This window comes from Sardina pilchardus, chromosome 1 (genome assembly GCF_963854185.1).
Source record: "Sardina pilchardus chromosome 1, fSarPil1.1, whole genome shotgun sequence".
Lineage (NCBI taxonomy): Eukaryota > Metazoa > Chordata > Actinopteri > Clupeiformes > Clupeidae > Sardina > Sardina pilchardus.
In genome coordinates, this window is record NC_084994.1 from 7,276,156 (window position 1) to 7,302,925 (window position 26,770).

General features: G+C 41.0%; 1 protein-coding gene across 1 annotated transcript in view; it reads right to left on the reverse strand.

Annotated features, from left to right (window-relative positions):
- Positions 1 to 10,110: 10,110 nt before the first annotated feature.
- Positions 10,111 to 26,770, reverse strand: part of LOC134082315 (zinc finger protein 208-like) — a 35,354-nt gene continuing 18,694 nt past the window's right edge. Inside the window, 5 exon segments of the mRNA XM_062537966.1 lie at positions 10,111 to 10,549; positions 10,552 to 12,393; positions 16,039 to 17,098; positions 19,080 to 19,739; positions 21,187 to 21,191. Coding sequence (XP_062393950.1) covers positions 10,179 to 10,549; positions 10,552 to 12,393; positions 16,039 to 17,098; positions 19,080 to 19,739; positions 21,187 to 21,191 — 3,938 coding nt within the window. The 3' untranslated portion in view covers positions 10,111 to 10,178.

Sequence of the window (26,770 nt, forward strand, 5' to 3'; positions counted from 1 at the left end):
TCAGTGTTCAGACTCTGGAAGGACCTTTACTGAGGCGTGCGATCTCAAGTCGCACCAGAAACTCCATGCTGGGGAAAAGCCATATCAGTGTACTACATGTGGGAAGAGCTTTAGAACATGTGCAGAGCTCTCTATCCACGAGAGAACACATTCTGGAGTAAAGCCATATCAGTGCTCAGAGTGCGGGAAGACTTTCAGTCAGGCAGGGCATCTCACACCACACCAGAGGATCCATACTGGGGAAAAGCAGTTTCAGTGTTCAGAGTGTGGAAAGAGTTTTACTCAGGCGGGTCATCTCAAGAGACACCAGAAGATCCACACTGGGGAAAAGCCATATCAATGCACTTCATGTGGTAAGAGTTTCGGGAGGAAAACAGAGCTCACTGTCCATATGAGAACACATTCTGGAGAAAAGCCATATCAGTGCTCAGAGTGTGGAAAGACTTTTGCTCACTTGGGCAACCTCAAGACACACCAGAATGTCCATACTGAGGAGCGTTACATGTGTTCAGAGTGTGGAAAGACTTTTACTCAGAAGGGCTATCTCAAGAAACACCAGAGGATCCATACCGGAGAAACACCATATCTATGCACTAAATGTGGAAAGTGCTTCAGACAAGAGTCTTCTCTCAAGCGTCATCAAATCATCCATAGGAGGTAAAAAAATAACACCAGCGTTCTCAGGGCCAGATGTACAGATGTTATTGCGCTCACAGGTGTACTAGTTTCGCAATGTGTGCCCAAAAAAATGGCAAATTATGTATAAACAGGCCGCACTGATGTAAAAGCACCAACTGCCTGTATTGGGAGCTGAGAATGTGAAATTGTGCTTTTCTGTCTCATGCATATGCATTCATAGGAGCGTCGGAGGAAAGTGAGAGTTTTAAAAGAAACAACAAAAAAAACCATACAGTGCATACCAGAGACAAACACACAAGGAGTGTGGAAAAGCCAAAGCAGTTTACAGTTTACTTTCATGTTTCTGTTCTGTCTTGACCTGCATACTAATAGTAGAATGTCTGATGGTGAGTTCCTATTTGTTTACAACTTTATTCCTGTGTGTGAGATAACTACCGGAAATAAAAGCTGGTTTCACGAACAAAAATAAATATTCTCAAATGATGTGAGTTGTATTTACTTCATGCGTGCTCATAATATGAGGTGGAGGGGAACTTTTCCCCCAGTTGATAATGCACACAGTCCCATTCACGTTGGTTTCACTATGGTTTCATGGCATGGATTGGTTGGTATGTAATGGTTTCATTATCATACAGTATACACAGTTTATGAGATATGTCTAAATCCTTGACAGATGTATTGGAGCAATATACCCCCCCCCCCCCCCACACACACACACACCCACACAAACACATAAATCATGAACATCTTTGAGAGAAAATAGAAACTTTAATATCAAAAAAAGTTAAATTTCCAACAGCTTCAGCTCAAAATGCTGCATAAAAACACTCTCACACCCAAACATATAAATCATGAACATCTTTGAGAGAAAATAGAAACTTCTGTCAGGGCACCATCCCACCTCCACCCTCCCTCTCATTCCCCATCAGTTCACACCTCCACCCTCATCCGTGGAGGTTCTAACGGTTGACCTGTGTTCACCTGAATAGCATCAGGTGTGTGAATGGTGCTCAAACACATAACACTCCTCCCATTAACCTTAATCATTCTAGTTTGGAGCTGATTTGACCTGTGGCCACCTGAAGACTATCAGGTGTGTGAACGTCCCTCAGACTCATAAAGGACATTCTATTCAAATGGATCAACTTTCAGAAAGCTGAACTCGATAAAGGGTTTGCTATGGCATCATATAGATTAAGCTAAATTGTTTTACAAACAATGCTGAAGATCCAATATTACCATTCGAAAATTTTGTATAGAAGCATGACGTAATTCTGAGTCAGGGACGTAGTTTGACATGTCTGCCAACTAGTGGCAGGGAGTTTGAACGAAGTTTGACACCCTATTTGACTAAATCGCCCGTTTTATTCAGTACCGCATCTTGTCGACTATAGTCGCCTGTGGTGCCTAGAGGGTTAAGCTAAAGCTTTTTTCAGGTCCGAGCAACTGCCCCTCAAAATTCCTGTGCACGTCCCTGCTTATTAGCGCTATTGAAATATGCTCCTGCAATTTACCTGCACCTATCCAGGCCATGGGTGGACCTGGGGTTGGTTTAAAATGTTTTATGAACAAGTTTGATTTAAATGTATCCTTTTAATACCATCCCATGATTGTTGTGCAGGACTGATCCGTGGTCATTCTCTATCATATTAAGTTGTATACAACTAGAATAATATATTTAAACATAAAGGTATGAATACTGGATAAAAACACTCACACACACTAACACATTCATGGCTGGAATAAATGTTTATGGAAATGAATCATGCTTGATAACCCAATTTGACCGAGTAGTTTCAGTGAAATTGATTAAATGAAGTTTATATCACGTAATTCAAACCTCATTGTGTTATAGAGGCAGCAGATGTACTTAGTATTGCAACATCAATATTAATGGACAACTTTGAATATGGCGGGCCAGATTATGATTATGTCATTTATTGGAATTGGAAATGAAACCACTGATACTGTGTGCATGTTCAATACCTAACACATTCATGGCGGGAATAAAGCAGTTTATCTCTTAGCATAACATCAGATACAAAACAGCTCCATATTATAGTGGTCTCTAAGGCTCCGTTTAGATTGCCAGTTTGAAGTGACCCAAATCCGATTTTTTGCGGACGTGTGGCACGTATCCGATCTCTGCCACGACAGTGTAAACAGTAAAAAAAACACATGAATTCCGATCTCCTCAGATCAGAGACAGGCCCCTTTCCTATGTGGTTTTAAATCAGATATGGATCGGATATTTGTTCATGTGTCTACAGTCTAAACAGACAAATCAGACATGCCCTGATGAAGGCCAATATGGCCGTAACGCGTAGGCCCGTGTGCTTTTAAATACCCAGTGCTTGCCATGAACCATTAAAGGCTTTTTATATTTCTAAAAATCTCGGAGTGCCTCTGCTCACCTCACCCGTAGCAGAAGAGCACCTGAGTAGGCTTACTAATTTATAGACTCCTGAGCGCCCTAAGCCCTTTTGTGTCTTCTCAGACGAATCGGATATTCCAGTGCAATGCGTCCCTCACGTCATTAATCAGGTGCCTGTTGCGCCTGTTGGTCATGGATTTAGCGGCGGCAACTCACTCTCACCAGTCCTGCGTCCTTTCACAGACCCAAATCTCCCTTTCAATTGAGTTGTTAGTAGTGTTGTTTTTGGCGGCCTGTTTTGGTTTTAGTTTTAGTCTAGTCTTTGTGTCAAGCTGTCATTTTAGTTTTTATCAGTTTTAGTCACGTTCATACTCTTTTAGTCTAGTCAAGTTTTAGTCGACTAAAAGTATGAGCATTTTAGTCTTATTTTCGTCTAGTTTTAGTTGACGAAAACTAATGACTTTTAGTCTTGTTTTAGTCAATGAAAATTGGATTTTAGCATCTTTTTATTAATGCAATTCTATTTTAAGGGGTTGTTCCTCCATATACTGGGTAAGACTGTTTTTAGTGGCAGGCACTATAGCACCAGCGAACTCTGAAACTATAGGACTGGATGAAATGTGCAGATAATGGTCTCCACTGATAAATATCACACTGGCTAACCTGGAAATGAGGTCCTATGTCCAAAATTCTGAACTATCCCTTTAATAGGAAATGATACATTTTGGTTAATTTTCATGGATTAAAAAATTACAAATATTACAGGTTACATAGTCACTGAACATTGACAGTGGAATCAGGTATGTTACACATACTCCCCCTGTCACCATGAAAGGACTATTTGGAATATTCTGTAGACCTGCTGTTCCTTTTCAGAGAACAATTTAACTTAAGATCAAGTTGTCCTTAGGTTATTGAATGCTGTAAATGTGGATGCTATTTCACCATTAACTAGGTAGCCTAAGCGTGGTTACACACAGTTGTCATCTTAATGCAGTGTTTTGTAGCCTATAAAACGCATTTCACGTTCATCACTCAGTTTTGGTAGGCTACAGGCCTATGCCTTGAGTGGTCGCTGCCCCTTTAAATGCGTGGGACTTTAAATTACGTTTTAACTCCATGCTGATTTTGTTGATGAACAGCACCGTCTTTGAGTCAGTTCTTCTACCGTTTAAATAAACGACACACGCGCACTTGTGTGGTTGGTAAGGAATTGTTTTCAATAGTTTTCGCACACAACATTAGATAGCCTACTAAGCCAAGGTTCCATTAAAAATGTGTCTATGATTAGAACTTCGTTGCTGATCGGTGGAATAATGTTATTATTGTAGGCTATATGACAGCGCCAGCATCAGCTGGACAGAAGCTTAGGCTACACACTAATCAAATCTGCAGTTGCCTGTTAACATTTTCATCTGAATTAGATCTACATGCGGAGGTGAGATAAGTAGCCTAGTGCAAAGTTGAACTGAGAGAGTTGCCAATCTAACGGACTGAACGTAGCCTATATTTCTTAGCTTCTATTAGCGATAACGATAGGCTATACATCTACCGCTCCTTTGCTACATGATCAAATATGATCAGATGAGTGACAGAAGCACCGGATATGACCAACAGGCCCACGCGAGAAACGCTGGTCCTCTGATATGATAATCAGACCATGCAACCTGATGCGCCCCTGAAGTGAGACGCAGGAAACAGAAATACTGCAAAATAATAACACGACTAAACGACACAAAATAATGTTATAACATTCCTGTCCTTCTGGTCTTCGAAAATGAAGAGAGATGTTAGCATGTTTTTATTTTGTAAACCACATTTAGTCTCGTTTTTATTCGTCAACGATATTGCCTTATAAATTTAATTATAGTCATCGTCACATGGCCAGCATTTGCGTTGCGTCTCGTCTCGTTATAGTCACGTGAAAAAAGTTCGTTGACGACGATATTTAGTCATAATTTTCGTTGACGAAAGCAACACTAGTTGTTAGCAATAGTTGCAGCGTAATACACCCTGCTTATATGACTCATTGAGCTCAATGCAATTCAAACCAGCTAATTAGTTTCGAAATCCATCCTTAACTTTTAGAGTTAGCCTATCTTGTAAACAAACAGACCAACAAACAAACAAACTAGAAAAGCATTCAGAGAGCGCAGACCTCTGCTTTCTATCAAACCTGAAGCGTTCGAATCTTTTTATCCATGCGGGAAACAAACTTACACACCAAAAAACAAACCCCGATGAAAACATAACCTCCTTGGCGGACGTAGATCATTTAATTTCTAGCCTACTTTTTATCATTGTGTGCTAATAAGTTCATCCACGTTGAAGTTGCGTGAATGTTATGGGGGCCATAGGCTATTATAAGCAATGTTTTTTGGTGCAAAGAACGCTTTCATAAGACTGTCATGCCCCCGCGTGTAATGAAAAAACGATTTCCGAGCAATCGATGTCACCTAATTCAGCACCTTCATGGTGGACAGTGCCTTGTACGTCAGACGTAAGGAGCTTTTCGTAAGAAGACTCTTAAGTGATAGTTCGGGAACCACGACTATAAAGGTAAACAACTTTGGTAAGTTATACCTTTGGAGTCTTCGTAGCTCGCTAAGAGTGAACGTTATTGGGAAAACGGCCCCAGATCAATATCCCACAAGTGTGACTGACTTGATGCTCCTATGAACCAGTGTTCCCTTTATTTTTTTGAGCAGTGCATTAATAAAACAATTACATACTAAAGAGTGAATTTTTCAGGAAATGCAAAATGAGGCAAAATATGTGTTTCCAAGCAGCTGAAAATAAATGTATCTATCATCTTACCTGATGTTATTATTGCTTTTCTCTGACTAATGCATGGTTTATGACAGTTTAAATTGACTCTGTCTGGAATCAAACCTAATAAAACAGCTGCAATTCAGAATGCTTATAGGGAGACAACTAGATGTATGAGCAATGTCTACATAGTAAGAAAAATATTAAAATATTAGCAGAAATAAAAGCAACTCATTTAATTAAAAACCTTTATTGGTGTTAAAAAAAAAAAAAAACATTTCTTAATTTCAGCACTACTCTCATTGGAGAAAAGGAACAGACTAAACACCTAGACTTTCGCTTGAATTCCTCGCGGACCCCGCATCGTACAGACATGACACACATATCAAATGAAAGCGGAGAGACAGAGCTTTCCACTGATACCAAAGACATCGATCCTCTTGTGTTGAGCACTGTTCACACTGAGCACTGTTCACACTGAGCACTGTTCACACTGAGCACTGTTCACACATCTGATGGTCCTCAGGTGGCCACAGTTCAATGTAGAGGAACCTAACAAAGCAGGGTGGCATGATAATGGCTGTGTCTGAAACATCAGTACGCACGTTGGGCAGTGTGCATTTTCGGGAAGTTATGTCAGAATAGACTGTCCGAAAGTCAAGCGTTCTCACTAGTTGGGTACTTAGTTTGGCGTGATTTCCAAGCGTGCATCGATGCATCTTTTTTGCCCTCAGGTATCCCATAATCCATTGCGCAGCGCATGTCAAGCTCCACACGTCATGCAAATCGTCAACACACCCCCCTCCCCGAGTCAGGTGACGCCAACTAGTTAGTGCTGTCCAAATGTAGGTAGGGACGCATACTGAGGAGCAAGCTAACTAAGACGCTACTGGAAAGAGGAACCTATCAAAGGAGGGTGGTATGATAATATGCTTGTTTGGGGTGGGGTGTATGTGTGAACTGAAACCTGATGGGGTACAAGATGACGGGTTGGTGTGACGTGAGAGGTGATGGAGGAGGAGATGATTGGTTGGGGTGGTGGATGCAAACTGAAATGTTATGAGGTAGGAAAAGGCAAGGGAAGTGTTTGTTTATGTATGTCTTCTTTATGCTATTTATTCATGTTTGCATGTATGTCTACCAGTGTTGGGGTTGCTACTCAAAAAGTAATGAATGACACATTACTCGTTACTGTACAAAATGTAACCTGTGACATTACAGTAACTTCTTTACATTTGCATTACTGCGTTGAAATGTGCCTATGGGTTATAGACACTGTCCCTTGCATTTATTATTTGATTAATGATGTTGTATGAAGCTTCAGATTGCATAATCTGTCAGTGAGCTAGCTCTCTGTTTAGTAAGTATAACAATTCTTAGACAACCTTTAATGTCTACATAGTAAGAAAACTATTAGCAGAAATAAAAGCAACTCATTTAATTAAAAACCTTTATTGGTGTTAAAAAAAAAACATTTCTGAATTTCAGCACTAATCTCATTGGAGAAAAGGAACAGACTAAACACCTAGACATTCACATTCAGCATTACATTACACACATGAGCAAATTGAAAGATGTTTTCACAAAACACAGTTTGTCTTTTCTCTGAATGTGTGCTTGCACTGCCTGTGAGTTCCAAGCAAGCCTTGCAACTCATGTTGATTGGTTGATTTGCTTTGTATTTTCCTGTTTACATTGTATTGTATGCTGTGTGTTGTGTCTTAAAGGGATAGTTCGGGTTTTAAGACACAAAGTTATATGGGTTCCCTGTCAGCAACGTTGTGTATCAGCACTGACTTACCCCGCAACAGCGTCCTGTGAGCCGAGATCCAGCCGGTTTTTGATGCTGAAGAAAGTAGTCCGGCAAGTTTCTGGGGTCACGAAAGTAAAGTGTTTTTCTTCTCAAAACCATATGCGTTCAAAAGAGTGATATATTTGCACCACAAAAACGTTGTCCAGGAAAAATTCAAACCTCGTTATCACTTACTTATTTTTCGCGATTCCTATCACTGCGCGCTAATGACAGCTGGACAACGTTTTTGTGGTGCAAATATATCACTCTGTTGAACGCATATGGTTTTGAGAAGAAAAACACTTTACTTTCGTGACCCCAGAAACTTGCCGGACTACTTTCTTCAGCATCAAAAACGATCAAAAACCGGCTGGATCTCGGCTCACAGGACGCTGTCGGGGGGTAAGTCGGTGCTGATGCACAACGTTGCTGACAGGGAACCCATATAACTTCGTGTCTTAAAACCCGAACTATCCCTTTAAGCTGCTGGGACCTTGAATTTCCCCTTGGGGATCAATAAAGTATCTATCTATCTATCTATCTATCTATCTATCATCTAACTCTCCTGATGTGGCTATTGCCCAGAATGTAAATTGTAAATATCACGATAAACTCACACCTTGACCGCATTTCGTTCTATAGTAATGCGCTACCACAAAACTAGCACAAAAGTTAGAGTGGCTGCGTCTTGTTGTTGCATGGCAACCATTCATATGGAGGGAATATATTTATTGGCGGAAGAAAGATTATCTATAAATACATTGTTACATTGTCGTTGCTGTGTCTTTGTTGAATGAAATCTTGCTAGATCGACGAAGTAAACGTTTTAGAAAAGCAATAAGCCACTCGAGTCCGTGGTTATACTGTATAATCTAACAGCTAAGGGGGTTTTAGGCACTCCACTTCGTGCCTAACAACACCCCTTAGCTGTTCGATTATACAGTATAACCACGGACTCGAGTGGCTTGTTGCTTTTCTAAAACGTTTACTTCGTGCCTAACAACACCCCTTAGCTGTTCGATTATACAGTATAACCCACGGCCTCTCGGGGCTTATTGCTTAAATCTATTAAAAGCCTCCCTGTAGTATGACTACTTAAACGTGAGCAACTTGTGATAAAATAATCTTCTAAAGTCATCATTTCATTTCATTTCAACACCAATACAGCCTTTCTCTAATGATATTCTGAGGTGTAAGAGTTTTGGCTTTTTCAGGTCTTTCCTCACTATGAGTCCTCTGTTGTGTCCTGCGTTTGCACCTTTGAGTTCATGTGTTTCCACACTCAGAACACCAGTGCCTTTATCTTTCTTTTCTTTTTTTATTAAATTATCAAGTTGTTCTGGAATGAATCCTCTGATGAGTGATAAGATGTGTGCTTCGCCTGAAACTCTGCTGTCAGATGGAACACTGATCTGGCTTTTCCCCAGTATCACCTTGTGTCTCTTGAGATGAGAAGCCTGAGTAAAATACTTCCCACACTGAGAACACACACACACACACACACACACACAATAAGGTATGTACCCTGGGTTTTAAAACAGCAAAGGAAACTGGATGCTAACCGTTGAAGCAAAGCGAAGCGACACATCCATATGAAATGGCCGCACATACACTTGGACAGAATGCATGTCCAGGAGACTGTGATGGATTGCTCATACCTTTGAGTGTGTCCCAGACCTCCAGGCTATGCCATTTGGACAGAATGCATGTCCAGGAGACTGTGAGGGATTGCTCATACCTTTGAGTGTCTCCCAGACCTCCAGGCTATGCCATTTGAAGGAGTGCTTAAAGCAGTGCTAGTGCCTCGGCCAAAAGCATAATCACCAGGATGGCAGAGGACTTGAATAACTACACACACTCACACACAAGCCAGATTGATTCTTTTGCATGCCAGAAAGGATGAGTTTTCTTTTGTGAACTTTTTCCCCTAAATCATTTGAAAAATGAACACATAAACGCTAGCCTGACGAGCCAGACCCACATCAAGATGTAGGGTCTGGACACTCACCGTAGACAGGGCTCAATCGGAGGGGTGGGATAAACAGTTGTCTTTCAAATTCCCTCCACGCAATAGGATAACGCTAAACAAATCATCTTCTCGTTTTCAAATAACAGGGTGCGTTACCGTCGCAACTTCTGGTCGCATGTCAGTCACCATTATGTTAAGCCCACACACTGACTCTATACACGCTGTTATTGGGCCGCTTTTATTTTCCATTTATCAGCTCCTTAGCTCTACGGAGCGTTGCTAGACTGCCCCGCCAGCCAAATTACATTTGCTGTCGCTAGGGGCGTCTAGATTTCTAGGCTACATAAACGCACATGCAATCAAAAAAAATAAACTGCCCTTTAATCAAAAAAAAAAAAAAAAAAGAGAACACTGATTTGATGTTTCTCCATTATGGATCACCTGGTGTGTTTTCAGACTAGTCACCACACTAAAAGTCTTTCCACAGTCTGAGCACTGCTATGGCTTTTCCCCTGTATGGATCCTCTGGTGTCTCTTGAGATTACTCGCATCTGTAAAAGTCTTTTCACAATCTGAACACTGGTATGGCTTTTCCCCAGTATGTGTTCTCATATGGATAGTGAGCTCCATATTACTTATGTATGTTTTCCCACACGTAGTGCAGTGATATGGCTTTCCCCAGTATGGATCATCTGGTGTATCTTGAGATTACTCACATTAGTAAAAGTCTTTCCACAATCTGAGCACCGATATGGCTTTTCTCCAGTATGTGTTCTCTTGTGGAGAGTGAGATGTCCTTCTCTTCTGAATCTCTTCCCACATGTAGTGCACTGATATGGCTTTTCCCCAGTGTGGATCATCTGGTGTCTCTTAAGAGAACTCACACTAGTAAAAGACTTCCCACACTGAGAACACTGATTTGGCCTTTCTCCAGAATGGATCATCTGGTGTCTCTTGAGAATACTCACCTGATTAAAAGTCTTTCCATAATCTGAACACTGGTAGGCTTTTCCCCAGTATGTGTTATCTTATGGATAGTGAGCTCTCTATTGGTTTTGAATCTCTTACCACATGTAGTGCAGTGATATGGCTTTTCCCCTGTATGGGTCATCTGGTGTATTTTGAGATTTCTCACAGTAGTAAAAGTCTTTCCACATTCTGAGCACTGATATGGCCTTACTCCAGTATGGATCCTCTGATGTACCTCAAGATTACTCACATTAGTAAAAGTCTTTCCACAATCTGAGCACCGATATGGCTTTTCTCCGGTATGTGTTCTCTTGTGGACAGTGAGCTCTGTATTGGTTTTGAATCTCTTCCCACATGTAGTGCACTGATATGGCTTTTCCCCAGTATGGATCATCTGGTGTGTCTTAAGATAACTCACACTAGTAAAAGACTTCCCACACTGAGAACACTGATATGGCCTTTCTCCAGTATGGATCCTTTGGTGTCTCTTGAGATTACCCACCTGATTAAAAGTCTTTCCACAATCTGAACACTGATATGGCTTTTCTCCAGTATGTATTATCTTATGGAGAGTGAGGTGTCTTTTGCCTCTGAATCTCTTCCCACATGTAGTGCACTGATATGGCTTTTCTCCAGTATGTGTTCTCGTATGCATAGTGAGATTTGCACTGTCTATGAATCTCTTCCCACATGTAGAGCAGTGATATGGCTTTTCCCCTGTATGGATCATCTGGTGTACCTTGAGATTACTTGTATTAGTAAAAGTCTTTCCACAATCTGAGCACTGATATGGCTTTTCTCCAGTATGTGTTCTCTGATGAACAGTGAGATCTCCTGCCGTTCTGAAGCTTTTCCCACATGTAGTGCACTGATACGGCTTTTCTCCAGTATGTGTTCTTGTATGCAAAGTGAGCTCTCTACTGGTTTTGAATCTCTTCCCACATGTAGTGCAGTGATATGGCTTTTCTCCAGTATGGACCATCTGGTGTGTCTTAAGATTACTCACCTGAGCATAAGTCTTTCCACATTCTGAGCACTGATATGGCTTTTCTCCAGTATGTGTTCTTTGATGGAGAGTGAGCTCTCTATTGGTTTTGAAACTCTTCCCACATGTAGTGCACTGATATGGCTTTTCTCCAGTATGTGTTCTCTGATGGAGAGTGAGCTGTCTTGTCGTTCTGAAGCTTTTCCCACATGTAGTGCACTGATACGGCTTTTCTCCAGTATGTGTTCTTGTATGCAAAGTGAGCTCTCTACTGGTTTTGAATCTCTTCCCACATGTAGTGCAGTGATATGGCTTTTCTCCAGTATGGACCATCTGGTGTGTCTTGACATCATTCACCCGACGAAAAGTCTTTCCACATTCTGAGCACTGATATGGCTTTTCTCCAGTATGTGTTCTCTGATGGAGAGTGAGCTCTCTATTGGTTTTGAAACTCTTCCCACATGTAGTGCACTGATATGGCTTTTCTCCAGTATGTGTTCTCTGATGGAGAGTGAGCTGTCTTGTCGTTCTGAAGCTTTTCCCACATGTAGTGCAGTGATACGGCTTTTCCCCAGTATGGATCATCTGGTGTGTCTTGACATCATTCACCCGACGAAAAGTCTTTCCACAATCTGAGCACTGATATGGCTTTTCTCCAGTATGGATCACCTGGTGTGTCTTGAGACTACTCACCTGAGTAAAAGTCTTCCCACAATCTGAACACTGATATGGCTTTTCCCCAGTATGTGTTTTCTTATGAAGAGTGTGTTCTCCTTTCCTTCTGAAGCTTTTTCCACATGTAGCACACTGATATGGCTTTTCTCCAGTATGGATCCTCTCGTGTCTCCTAAGAAGAGATGTTTTACCAAATGCCTCTCCACACTGAGAACACTGATGTGGCTTTCGTCCAGTAGGTGTTGTCCGATGTGGGTCGAGATCTGAGACAACACTTAAACTCTTCCCACGTGTGATCCTTTGAACAATTCCTGTAATATGAAAACATAATTACAACACGGTCTCAATTCCTGCGCGTACAACAATGAACAAGTTTGTTTTGTCACTTATTGTGGACTCTGGGTAAAAGTGTTTAGAAATTATATAAAACATTAGACTTATTACATGCACATGTGAAAGATGCCTATAGTTCCGCTAAAGATCCTTCATTACTGACAAGATAGAGCAACATAATGCATCTCTATGGAAGCACAATTCGAACAGTTCCTGTCTGCTTTAAGAGGCGTGTCGCAAAGACGTCAATAGTGGGATATCGATCTCTGTCAGATTGGCAAGCAGTTCAGTTCGAATGTAACATTACTTTCTAGGTCTGCTTAAAGGAGGATTTCGGCCCCCCTTCCCTTTGCGAACACAGAACGCGGAAATGGTCGAACGTTTGCGCCTCTCGCTCCGCTTTAACCCTCTCTGGTTCCGCTCCCCTTCCCCGACCCCCCGGGCAGATCTGACCACAACCTCCCACCTTTACACCACTTGTGCAGAGGCAGCCAGTGACCACAGGGACTGTGAGGCGTTGGGTCAGCGGAGGCCGTAAAACAGCTGCAGGCGTGCTTTGAATAATAGAATAGAATAGAATAGAATAGAATAGAATATATACTTTTTTGATCCCGTGAGGGAAATTCAGTTCTCTGCATTTAACCCAATTTCACCGAATTAGTGAACACACAGCACACAGTGAACACACAGTGAGGTGAATCACACAACCCAGAGCAGTGAGCTGCCTGCCCAACCAGCGGCGCTCGGGGAGCAGTGAGGGGTTAGGTGCCTTGCTCAAGGGCACTTCAGCCGTGGTGGACTGGTTGGGGATCGAACCGGCAACCCTCCGGTTACAAGCCCGATGCGCTAACCAGTACACCACGGCTGGTCACAGACTGGGATGTGCTCTGTGAACCCCATTGAAATGACATCAACTCCATGACTGACTGTATCACAGAGTACAGCAACAGTTTTGGATCTTTTAAGAGGGGTCTTAAAGGAATAGTTCGGAATTTTGGACATAGGACCTCGTTTCCAACTTAGTCGGGATGATATAGGTCGGTGAAGACCATTTTCAGCGAATTTCTGCCCTTCCTTGAGTTGCAGCGTTCATCTCGTGCTAACCTGGTGTCGAGATAGCGCAAGTCAACGGTAACATCCAGCCTACCACTGAAAACACTCCACAGAACACCCGAAACAAATAAATTATAACGTCAGACTATCGATGCACATGCCTGTGTTGATAGAATAATGTTAGAAATAAAACTAACCTTGCATCGCATTGCAATAGCCTACTTTGTTCCCTGTATGGCAGTGGCGGATTGATATTGAGAAACTAGTCCCTCAGAATGTAATAAATCATTGAGTTGCAAGGTTAGTTTTATTTCTAAAATTATTCTATCGACACGGACATGTATATCGATAGTCTAACGTTTTAATTGACTTGTCTCGGGTGTGATGTGGAGTGAGTAAGACTGTCGTTGATGTCAGACTGATGTTACCGTTGAAATGCGTTAGCTCAGAACCAGCGTTAGCAAAGGGGAACGCTGCAACTGAAGGAAGGGGTTAAACACAATAAAAACGGTCTCCACCGACCTATATCACCTCGGTAAAGTTGGAAATGAGGTCCTATGTCCAAAATTCCGAACTATTCCTTTAAAGGCATATTTGTTTAATATGCACTTAGTCTTTTGAGCGTTTGTTATGTGTTATGGTTTGTATAATAGTATTGTTTTGTTATAATTTGTCCATTGATAGAATTTGACATTTATTTTGCTATTGTCCTTAAATTTAGCCATACCATGCTATAGTTATTGTTATTATATAATTAATTGAGTGACTTATTTGACTGCTATTCTCATTCATTGTTTTATTTCTCATGAGGTTAGTGCTTAAAATTATTGTTTTGTTGATAATATTGCTATTCTCCCTATTTTGTAATTGTTCACTGTTAATTTAGTTTGTATTGTTATTTATTTGTATGTCGCTTTGGACAAAGGCATCTGCAAAGGCTTTTCTGCAGGTTAAGCTATGGCCCTGCTCACCTGAGGACCATCAGATGTGTCAACTGGACCCACACATACACACACACCCTTGTTTGTCCTGTTCTCCCCTTGTCTTGTCTTGTCTTGTTTGTCTTATATGTTGTGCGTCAATGTGTCGCTATGCCTGCATGGAGAAATTGCCCCTCGGGGATAAATAAAGTTTTTTGAATTGAATTGAATTGAATGAATACACATGGGAATCATTACCACAATCTGTTGCCATTCCAGTTACAACATTCCTGCCAACATTGGCTAAATGTGCATTTAATTGTTCAGACTAATGGCACTCACATTTGTGTGGTTTTGATGATGGGATTGAAGAACACAACAGAAATAAAAACAGTATCATCTTAAACGTTTTTATTGTCCGCACTAATATCACTACAGCAAACAGGAACTGATTCATAACTACATTGGAATTCACCATCAGCCATCATAATGTACATGCAGATAAAAACCCCACAGAGACTGAGCCACTGGTGTCTTGAGAGATGAAACCAGAGAAAATGTTTTTTTCCAAACTGAGAACACAGATATGGACTCTCCGCTGAATGGATCTTCTGATGTACCAGGAAATTACACACCATTTAATGACATTGAATAACAAAAGGCTTCCTACACGAGGATTACCGAGCATGGGTTTTCTGGTGTGACTTCAGGTTAAATGAACATCTATAAGTCTTTCCACACTCTGGCTTTTGCTAACGTCATATCGTAGTGTTAACCAAAGATTCTAGAGTGCTACGCTCATTTTTAAACGACGCATTTAACCTGAAGTCATGTCTAGTGAGAGAGCTCTCTACTTAGGGAGGGAGGCAGTAGGCAGCTGCCTTCCGTTTCAACAGAGCCATGGTCTCTTCGCTGAAAGGATCCTCTGATGTACCAGGAAATTACACACCATTTCATGACATTTAATAAATAAAGACATTCTACCCAAGGACTACCAAGCATGGATCTTCTGATGTGCCTTGAGATTACTCACTTCAGTAAAAGTCTCATCATAATCTGAACAGTAACTGTGCGTTCACACCGCGGGCGACTTGAGCTTCCAAAGATTCCGGAAGTCATTCATTTTCAATGGAAGCCGGCTTCTCTCAGCTGCCAGCAGGGACCAATCCGTCGGCGTTGCGTTTTAGGCGTCTTGAGCGACTAGAGAAAGTTGAAAGTGGTTTAACTTTATGGTAATGAGCTATGACGCGGTTCAGCGACCAAACGACCAGCAACAAACATAGAATGCTACTACGTCAGAGCGGCCAAAGCATCCAAGCTTCCCACGGCGTCCTTGACAGGGCGTCCAGAGCGATTTTGGAAGCTCAAGTCGCTCTTGGTCTGAACGCACAGTAATGAGATGTATACTCAGTATGCACTTTCTGCTGTCTCTTCATTTGAGATTCACAAATAAAAGTCTTTCCACACTCTGAACACTGCTATGGTTTAACTCCAGTATGTAATCTTTGATGAACATTAAGCTCTCTACTGGTTTTGAAACCCTTCATGTAGCACAATGATATGGCTTTTGTTCAGTATGGATCATCTGATGTGTTTTGAGGTGACCTGCCTGAGTAAAAGTCTTTCCACAATATGAACAGTGATATGGCTTTTCTCCAGTATGTGTTCTCTGATGGACAGTAAGTTCTGTACTGGTTTTGAAACCCTTTCCACATGTAGCACACTGATATGGCTTTTGTCCAGTATGGATCCTCTTGTGTGTCTTCAGATTACTCACATAAGCAAAAGTCTTTCCACAATATGAGCACTCATATGGCTTTACTCCAGAATGTATGCTCTGATGATCAGTAAGCACTCTACTGGTTTTGAAACCCTTTCCACATGTAGGACACTGATATGGCTTTTCCCCAGTATGGCTCATCTGATGTATCTTCAGATGACTTGCCTGAGCAAAAGTCTTTCCACAATCTGAACATTGATATGGCTTTTCCCCAGTATGGATCCTCTGGTGTCCCTTCAGACTATCTGCCCGAGTAAAAGTCTTTCCACAATCTGAACACTGATATGGTTTAACTCCAGTATGTATTCTTTTATGAACATTAAGCACTCTACTGGTTTTGAAATCCTTCCCACATGTAGCACAGTGATATGGCTTTGCTCCAGTATGGATCGTCTGATGTTTTTTGAGAGAACCTGCCTCAGTAAATGTCTTTCCACAATGTGAACAGTGATATGGCTTTTCTCCAGTATGTATTCTGTCATGGACAATAAGCGCTCCACTGGTTTTGAAACTCTTCCCACATGTAGCACACTGATATGGCCTTTCTCCAGTATGGATCATCAGATGTGTTTTGAAATGATACGACCGAGAAAAAGTCTTTCCACAATCTGAACACTGATATGGCTTTTGTCCAGTATGGATCCTTTGGTGTCTCTTCAGATCACCCGCACCAGAAAAAGTCTTTCCACAATCTGAACACGGATATGGTTTTTCTCCAGTATGGATCATCAGATGTGTCTTGAGATTACCTGCCTGAGTAAAAGTCTTTCCACAAACTGAACACTGATGGGGCTTTTTTCCAGTATGGATCCTCTCATGTATCCTGAGGCAATACTTTCTCTTGAAAGCCTTTCCACAGTGTGAACACGAATGGGGCTTTTCTTCAGTATGGACCATATCATGTAACCTGAGCTCAACCTTTGTAATGAAAGCCTTCCCACAGTGTGAACACGAATGTGGCTTTTCTCCTGTGTGACGTTTTTGATGAATGCGGAGAGCCTGAGGAGTAGCAAAGGTCTTGAAGCACTGAGAACATTCATGTTGCTTTCCAATGGGACCACATGGCTGCAGTGATTTCTGTTGCTGTAATAATGTCTTCCTGCACTGGGAGCCATTGGGACATCCCTCTGTCTTTTGATTTTCCTCAGCGTCCCCTCTTTCATTCGACTGGATCTTCTGAAGAACTCCTAAAATGTTTGAGGAGGAAAATAACAATCAGTTGTGTCAGCCCTCTTCACTTAACCCTCTCTGCCACAAAGACAGTGAGGTGCTTTGCAAATAACAAGCCTTGGGTCACTAGTGAACTAAAAGGACTGCTCAACGAGAAAAAAAAGAGCTTTTAAGGAGGGGGACCGAGAGACACTCAGGACTGTGCAGAGGGAGTTCTCTAAAACCAAATATTTGTGTCAATGAACATGTCACTGCATCAGAATGTCAAGTCCTTGTGTCATCGTATACAGATAAGACAGTCAAATGGCTTAGTCATGTTGTCAGTATAACAGTGTACTCTGGCGGGATGTTCTGATATGGCTAATATTTGTATGACATTTTTTGTAAATTGTAGGTTACTCCTTAGTGTATGTGGGAGTTTGATCGACAAAATTCACATTTACGCTTTTTACTGTGTTTTACAGTAATTTGTTGACAGACCCTGTCATTGTGCCACAGAAAGGAAAAGACAGCACTGCGTAGTATAAAGGAAAACAATGAAATAAAGTAGAAATTTGACCATAAAACAATCTCATTAGGGATAACTGTAAATGCAGTGTTGTATGAATTACAGTGCAGATATCCTACACCTCCTGATGTTCCTGTCTTTTGGGCCACACATTTTCATATGACAACATGTTCAACCATTTTGCAAGTAATTACTTATACTATGAACTACTGCCTAAATGTCGTGGGGGGTGAGACTATTTAGCTGAAAATTGCACATGATGATTTGCTTGGATGTACCAACACATTTGCAACTTGATCAAAGGAATGAGAAACTGCTTTTTTGATGTGCACAAGTGACACAATAATCTGAAGATTGAACAGATAGTTTTGAGAATTTCAATTCAAGCTCTATTGGCATCGTTCAAATTATGATTCCGTACGCTTGGATAATCCTTCAACCAATCAGACCAATGATCGGGTGCATCTTTTGGATAAGCTAACTTGTGATTGGAGCCAAAGTGCAGGTAAGACTTATGGGCTTTTGAAATTGTCGCTGCTTTTAATATTCTCACTTTTTGATGGGCAAAGCATGATTCTCATATTTCCATGACAATAAAAGGGGTAAAAGTAATTTCTTAAGATTTATAAATTGAGAAGTTGTGCATGTGGTCTCAATCTTAAATAAGGAACATAATCATGTTTCTTTGATAATCAAGTTATTTTGCTGAGATGATTTGCAAAGTATGTCCACACCTTGTTACTAGTTAAATTGAGCTTGATCTAAGCTGGTAAGTCTTTATCAAGAAAGGTTATATACTTTTTTCTCAAAATAAGACTATTTGTCTTAAATGCAAAAAAAAAAGAAATGCGTTACACAATTATTTATTATTTTTTCAACAAAAAATAAGACTAACATGCTATGCTGTACACTGTACAGTGAGAAAGATGCTCTATAGCGTCAAACCTCCCAAAGGATTACTCCACACACCTCCTGCTTATCCTGCTGAAGCATACTTAAGCAATAAGCCCTGCGAGGCCGCGCTTCATACTGTAAAATCGAACAGCTACGACAAGAAGCAGAGTGCCTTAAACCCCTTAGCTGTTCGATTATACAGTATAAAGCACGGACTCGAGTGGCTTATTGCTTTTCTAAAGCGGTTACTACGTTGATCTTTCCACACTCTGAACACTGATATGGCTTTTCTCCTGTGTGTGTTCTCTGATGGATAGTGAGCTCTCCACTGGTTCTGAATCTCTTCTCACATGAAGTGCACTGATGTGGCTTTTCCCCAGTATGGATCATCTGGTGTATCTTGAGAGTAATCGCCAGAGTAAAAGTCTTTCCACAGTCTGAACACTGGTGTGGCTTTTCCCCAGTATGGATCATCTGGTGTTTCTTGAGTTGACTCGGATCTGTAAAAGTCTTTTCACAATCTGAACACTGGTATGGCCTTTCTCCAGTATGGATCCTCTGGTGTTTCTTGAGACTACCCGCCTCTATGAAAGTCTTTCCGCACTCTGAACACTGATATGGCTTTTCCCCTGTATGTGTTCTCTGATGGACAGTAAGCTCTCCTTTGAATCTGAAACATTTCCAACATGTAGAACAGTGGTGTGGCTTTTCTCCAGTATGGACCATCAGATGTTTCTTGAGATGACATGCCAGAGAAAAAGTCTTTCCACAATCTGAGCATTGATATGGCCTTTGTCCAGTATGGATCATCAGATGTTTCTTGAGATCACATGCCTGAGAAAAAGTATTTCCACACTCTGAACACTGATGTGGCCTTTCTCCAGTATGTGTTCTCTGATGGAGCGCAAGCTCTCCACTGGTTCTGAATCTCTTCTCGCATGAAGTGCACTGATATGGCTTTTCTCCAGTATGTATTGTCTGATGGATAGTAAGGGATCTTATGGTTTTGAATCCCTTCCCACATGTAGAACACTGACAGGTAGCACACGTTTGTCCATTATGGACCATCAGATGTGTTTTGAGATGACCAGAACAACTAAAAGTCTTCCCACAATCTGGACACCGATATGGCTTTTCTCCAGTACGCATTCTCTGGTGGACAATAAGCTCTTCGTTGGTTCTTAAACTCGTCCCACCTGTAGTGAACCGATATGGCTTTTGTCCAGTGTGTCCTGTCTGATGTGGGTTGAGATCTGAAGCGCTCTTGAAACTCTTCTCATTTGTGCTCCTTTCAACTACTACAATATAAGAAGATGAAACACATGAAAGCAGTGTCTAGCTAGAGATAGTTTGTGAATGCCAACACAGGCACAGATGAATTAGAGGTATACTATGCAGGATGGGCGATTTCATAACCGGTTTCGCTTTCACTTTTCGCTCATTTTATGCTTGCATATTTCTCTGCAGAGCTTCCCCTACAGCTCTAGCGAGTATATTTTACAAAATATAGCTCAATCGGTCAGTCTGCCGTGCCTTTTCATGAGACTTTACATGACACTTCCTGGAGTAGAGCATGGGTGCGTGCCCGAGGTCTCCTGAAGTTGCAAGCGTGGTTCTACCGCTACAGACCACTAGGGCGGCCGAAAAAAACACCATTCGACCGGTAGTGACTCATTTAATCATATATAACAGTATGGAACAAATGGATTAACTGAAAAACGTTGCATAGTTTACCTTTAAGTCAAGAGCAGAGGAAACATAAAACATGATGTAAAGAATATAGAATAGAATAGAATAGAATATATACTTTTTTGATCCCGCGAGGGAAATTCAGTTCTCTGCATTTAACCCAATTTAACCGAATTAGTGAACACACAGCACACAGTGAACAAACAGTGAGGTGAATCACACAACCCAGAGCAGTGAGCTGCCTGCCCAACCAGCGGCGCTCGGGGAGCAGTGAGGGGTTAGGTGCCTTGCTCAAGGGCACTTCAGCTGTGGTGGACTGGTCGGGGATCGAACCGGCAACCCTCCGGTTACAAGCCCGATGCGCTAACCAGTACACCACAGCTGCCCACATAACACCACAACGTCATAAACTCATCAAATCAATCAATGTTTTTCTAATGCAACCTTACAAATACAAACTTGTAAGCATCTAACTTCTAGTTGAGGAGTCATCACGGCCATATTCTCCAGAATCAGAATCGTTTTACTGTTTAATTTCTATTGGTGTGAAGTCTTCTTCTCCTCCGGAAGAAGATCTTTGTGTCTCAATCCTACAGTCCTTTTCCAGTACTGTCTTATTGGTACGGTCACCCAATAAAACAGTACTGGAAGCGAAAGTTGAATGAACAATTACTTATGGCCCTTTGTTTTTTCACAGGTTGTTGCCCATAACACACTAGCACCCTGCTAATGAATGACGTCATTGACACGTTTGAAAGGCTTTTTAGAGCAATTAAGGGACTTAAAAAATCTAACACTCCACCGTGTGTATTTTCCTTGACCCCCCTTTCACATGCAATATTCCGATTTCTACGCAAGAAATTGTATCCAGAGAAAAGTGGATTTTAGGAGAAACTCCATTCACCTCCATTCATTCTCCACTTGCTCGCGATCGCCCTCTAGTTGCAGTACCATGCGGAAGTTTTCAGCGAGTGGTCCTTCTCCCCTTATTAGACGTTCTCTGCCTCAATGTTCAAAATCTAGCCAGTGGTTAAAATACTAAGCACATGGATGTAATGCCAAATATAACCCACTCGTGGCGCTAGAGCACTTGAGAGGCAGACATGAAGCTTGGTGAAATGAACCTTGTGACTTTCCCCAATCAGTGTGCCAAATTTCATAACTGTTCACGCTACGTTGTAGTAGAAATCATAATTTGTTTTAATCATGACCCAAGCCTTTGGTCACACCAACCTTGTCAACCAACTGCTATTGTGACCTTTTAAATGACAACAATAGACCCCCCAAATAAACAACTGTCTACTTAGCTCCACACAAGGATCTGGGATCGAGGTGAGGGCAATGCAAACTCCTTCAAGGATAGCAAAAATTCATGAACCAATCGGATCGGCGAGGCAGGATTTCATAGATGTGACGTAGCACCGAAGCGACTGTTTGATTCAAACAACAATAGACCTCTGAAGTTCGCCTACAAAGAAAGCTACCATCTTTGCCCAAATAAAGAGATCCGGTACCTTGAGATGTTTTCTATGGGGAAAATAACATGGGGATTTTCAATTATGGCACCTGTTAAACTCTCGCGGGGATGATGACATTGAAAATGCAGACGTTTTTCGCTACACAGTTTTGTCCACTGCCGTCTAGTGGATGCTGTGATCTTCGGTAGGTGAAGACGGCACACTTTGATCTTTGCTACCCAAGAGCTAACTTGCCACAGGGTCATTCCACATCAGTTCAACCAGAGCGCGCACACTTGCGTCTCATAAAAAATCTGGAAAAAATACCACATGTTCCTGTTACCCAGGAGACACCCTGTAAAATGTTTTTGTGCTAAGATCGGTACTTTCCAAGTTACAGCCAGTTTTACGGGGGTAGGGGGGTGTCAATTTTGTTCTGCCTCTTTTTTTTGTCAAAGTTCACAACTTTACTGTTCCTACTCTTGAGGCCACAGCTCCCATCCAGTTTGGCCTACCATCAAATGATTGACCTCTCTGGAAAGCTAAGACACAGAGGCTTCAGTAGAGACAATCAGAATAACTATGTAATGTACTGACACAGGGCCACAGAGGCTAGAATACAGTTTTGTTCTTCCTGGCGGATTGCAAGCATCTCTGATCTGACCACATATCAGCCCTCTAGGTCCCTCTGAGCTTCTAGGAAACACAACCCGGCCCTAGAACCAGGTATTGTGAAGCTGTGTGCAAAAGTAGATCAATATAACATGAAATAAGAGTGCTGTAGACCATTATTTGCCAAGGTATGCTCATGCGTTTTTCAGAAAGCCTATGGAAACTCCCCATGGGACTTTTAGCTATCCAAAATGCATACTGACAATCAAATGCTTACGGCACATGAACCCCTTTGTGTAGAAGCATAATCTTGGTCTCAGATGACACTCTAAAGGTGACACTCTGAGGTTTCCTGTAGACTTTTTGGATTGTATGTCAGGTGTTCTGATACAGAGTGACTACACAAAATATGGAATAGTTACACAAAAGCATCTATTTTTGCATTTACTTTGTTGGATCAATGGTTGTATATAAGCTAGACTATACATCTGAATAACTCATTTTGGATAAAACATGAAGATAACATTTCTATGGATTATTGTGAATATTTCTGTACCTAATATGTTGCATCTACTTGTTGTAGTGCAGCTACACTGCAGCCAGATGTCAGGGTGGCACCAAAAGCAGAAGAGGGGGAGGAGGGCTTTTTTGATTATTGATATTTAATTAAGACATAGTATGAAGGTATGATTAATCTTACAATGTAGAGCACTACAGATTGTACATTTAAAAAAAAAAAAAAAGCCACTTTTGGATTCCCAAGAGTCCAATCTTTCATATTAACATAACTATGCTTCATAGTAATATGGTGCCTACAATTGATTTTGAATGTTGTGGGGTGGTGGGGGGAGGAGGGGGGTGTTCCTACATAGCAACAGTGTTTCATTTTAAAGGCTACTCAGAATAGCTGAAAAAATGATTTTACTGTCTATGGAGAAAAATATGCGAGTCTGAAAGCTGTTGGAGCCGGATAAAATATGTATTATCCCACCATTACTTAAAAACTGAAAAGGATAGCACTACTAAATCATCAAATTACACTTGCTGCCGCTAGGGTGGAACTCAGATAAGTAAAGCAACAGTTCAGCATTTACCATTTTTTCATTTTTATTAGTACAGATTGAGGAGTTAAAAAATACAGAAAGTAAGAGACAAAGCATTCAAAATGTATCCCACTCTTCCACAAAGAGGCATATTAAACGAATGCTTGCATGTTTTTTAGCATGGCTAGGCCATCATATTGTTGTTTGTTGCTTTAGTCCTTTACTACACCCGAACAAGTACACAAGGCATATAGGTTATATTGGTGGACCAACATCATATCAAACCCTATGGATTAAGAAGAGGATGTGACTGAAGTTCATATGGGGGTCAAGACAGGTGACCCAATACTTTTGGCAATATAGTGTATATGTTTTTTAAAAAAGAATGTATCAATGGCACTTTGTAAAAACAATAAAAGAAAATCCTAGGATTTCAGGCCTCTCCCCTGCAGAAGGCTCATTCAAAAAGCCCATTCAACTTAATTTGCATTTGAAAGAGACACTCACTAAGTGACACATTTAGTCTCAATTTGTAGTAAAACTACATAACATTTTTAAATGTTCTTTTTACCTATATAGAGCCAACACTGTTGTTTTCAAGATTCAAACTTTAAAAGTTGTAGCTCGATATATTTATAGTCTTTGTGTTTTAAATAGTTGTGTTTACACTGAATTATAATAAAAAAAAGTAATTTAATTGTCCACTTCACTCTCATATAATTATTGTGGAGGACCTCTAGAATATAACCATTGATGCCCCTATCTGAAAAAGAATGGGAGCAGAGTTTTAAAGATATAAGGACTTACACAAGATCTTCATATTGGCGGGAATGCTTGGAAGATAAATATCAGATATTTTAGAACACACAAACAAACTCTAAAATACACTCAGACAAGCACTAAATGTTGGAGAGAATGTGGGACAAATAATGCAGATCATGTTCATGTATTCTATGCATGTGAGAAAATACAAGCTTACTGGAAAAATGTCCTACTTATAACAAAACAAATACTGAAAAAAGTGGGTGCTATAAAGGAAAACAACATACTGCTAGGCATACAACCCCAAACATTGGAAAAAGAACATTTATACATATTCTGGGTCCTGAGAATAACAGCTCTTAAGCAAATAACCAAAAACTGGAAAAAACTTGAACCACCTAGGATAAGTAAATGGATGGAAAATATAGAAGAAATGTATGAAATGGAGAAGGTAACCCATAATATAGTTAAAAAGGATAATGTTTTTAAAAAAAGATGGGATCTTTATCAGATTAGTAGAGTAGAACTTAGTGAGATATATTGAATGAAGGAAAGGGAATGGGGAGGGAAGGAGGGGGGGGGGGTAAATGGTCTGATATAGTTGTTGATATAGAAGTAACAAAGCCAGTATTTTGTTTATTGTTTAAGTGTGTGTGAGAGAGAGTGTGCGAGAGAGTGTGAGAGCAACTACGAGAGTGAGTGAGTGAGTGAGTGAGTGAGTGAGTTTTTTTTCCTCCATTTATTCACACTTGTACACGTACACGGAGGTTGTATTTCACATTTTTTTTGTATTTATTATTATAATTTTTTTAAAATTAAAATTATTATTATTAGTAGTATGATTTTGTTTTTATTATTATTATTATTATTATTATTATTATTATTATTATTATTATTTAAACATGTATGTTTCCTTTGACAAAATAAAAAACTATATACAAAAAATAGAATATAATCATATGTGCCACTTTTGCATAGATGTTTTTAGATGAAAAACTTAAAAATATCAAGGTATAGCTGACTGCCTCAAAGTGCCTGAAAAGGCCCCAGACCTCCTTTATCATTCTTCCGCCAAGAAATGTATTTCCTCCATATGATTGGTTGCCATGCAACATTGAGGCGCAGCTACTCTAACTTTTGTGCAAGTTGTGGTGGCACAGTACTATAGAGCAAAGGAATGTACCACTACCACCCCAGGCACAGTACTATAGAACGAAGGAATGTACCACTACCACCCACCCCAGTACTATAGAACGAAGGAATGTACCACCCACCCCAGTACTATAGAACGAAGGAATGTACCACCCCAGGCACAGTACTATAGAACGAAGGAATGTACCATCCCAGGCACAACACTATAGAACGAAGGAATGTACCACTACCACCCCAGGCACAGTACTATAGAACGAAGGAATGTACCACCCCAGGCACAGTTCTATAGAACGAAGGAATGTACCACCCCCACCCCAGGCACAGTACTATAGAACGAAGGAATGTACCACCCAAGGCACAGTACTATAGAACGAAGGAATGTACCACCCCCACCCCAGGCACAGTACTATAGAACGAATGAATGTACCACCCAAGGCACAATACTATAGAATGAAGGAATATACCACCCCAGGGCTGATTTGTCTCCAGGGTTCTCACTAAGTCAAATGTGAAACTTTTCCCTGAATGAACAAAATCTACAATGAATAATACAACATAGCAACCAATGATTTAAGAGCAGTCACATAGCATTCAATAATACACTGCTCAAAAAAATTAAAGGAACACTTTGAAAACACATCAGATACATCATGCTGGATATCTACGCTGATATGGACTGTTTAATGTGTTTCGGAATGAAAGGAGGGTGTTGGATGGATCAAAAAATAATGTCCGAGAGGTGTTCTATCGCATTTATGTCAGGGAAGTGTGGGGGACAGTCCATGGGTGCATTTCATGCAGCGTTTATACGTCCTCCCTCGCTCCTCGATGCCTCGATCCTCACTGATCTACATAAAGAATGATGGGGAGGAAACAATGGGATAGTCTATCCAGTGTTAGTTATAGATCAGTGGGAACGCCCCTCGAGGATCGAGCATCGAGGATCGAGGAGGCATGTTGAGAGGCACCCCATGGTATCAATTCCTTCATCCTCCAGGAACTGCCTGCATAATCTCACCACATGTGGCTATCGTTGTGCACCAGGAGAAACCCAAGGCCCACTGCATCAGTACAGAGTCAGAACAGTTCATCCTGATACCTAAGAGCAGTGAGGGTGCCGTTGTCTTGCCCACAGAGGTCTGTGGATCCCTCCAAGCGTGTGCCTCCCCAGACCATCACTTAGCCACCACCAAACTGGTCATGCTGAATGATGTTGCAGGCAGTA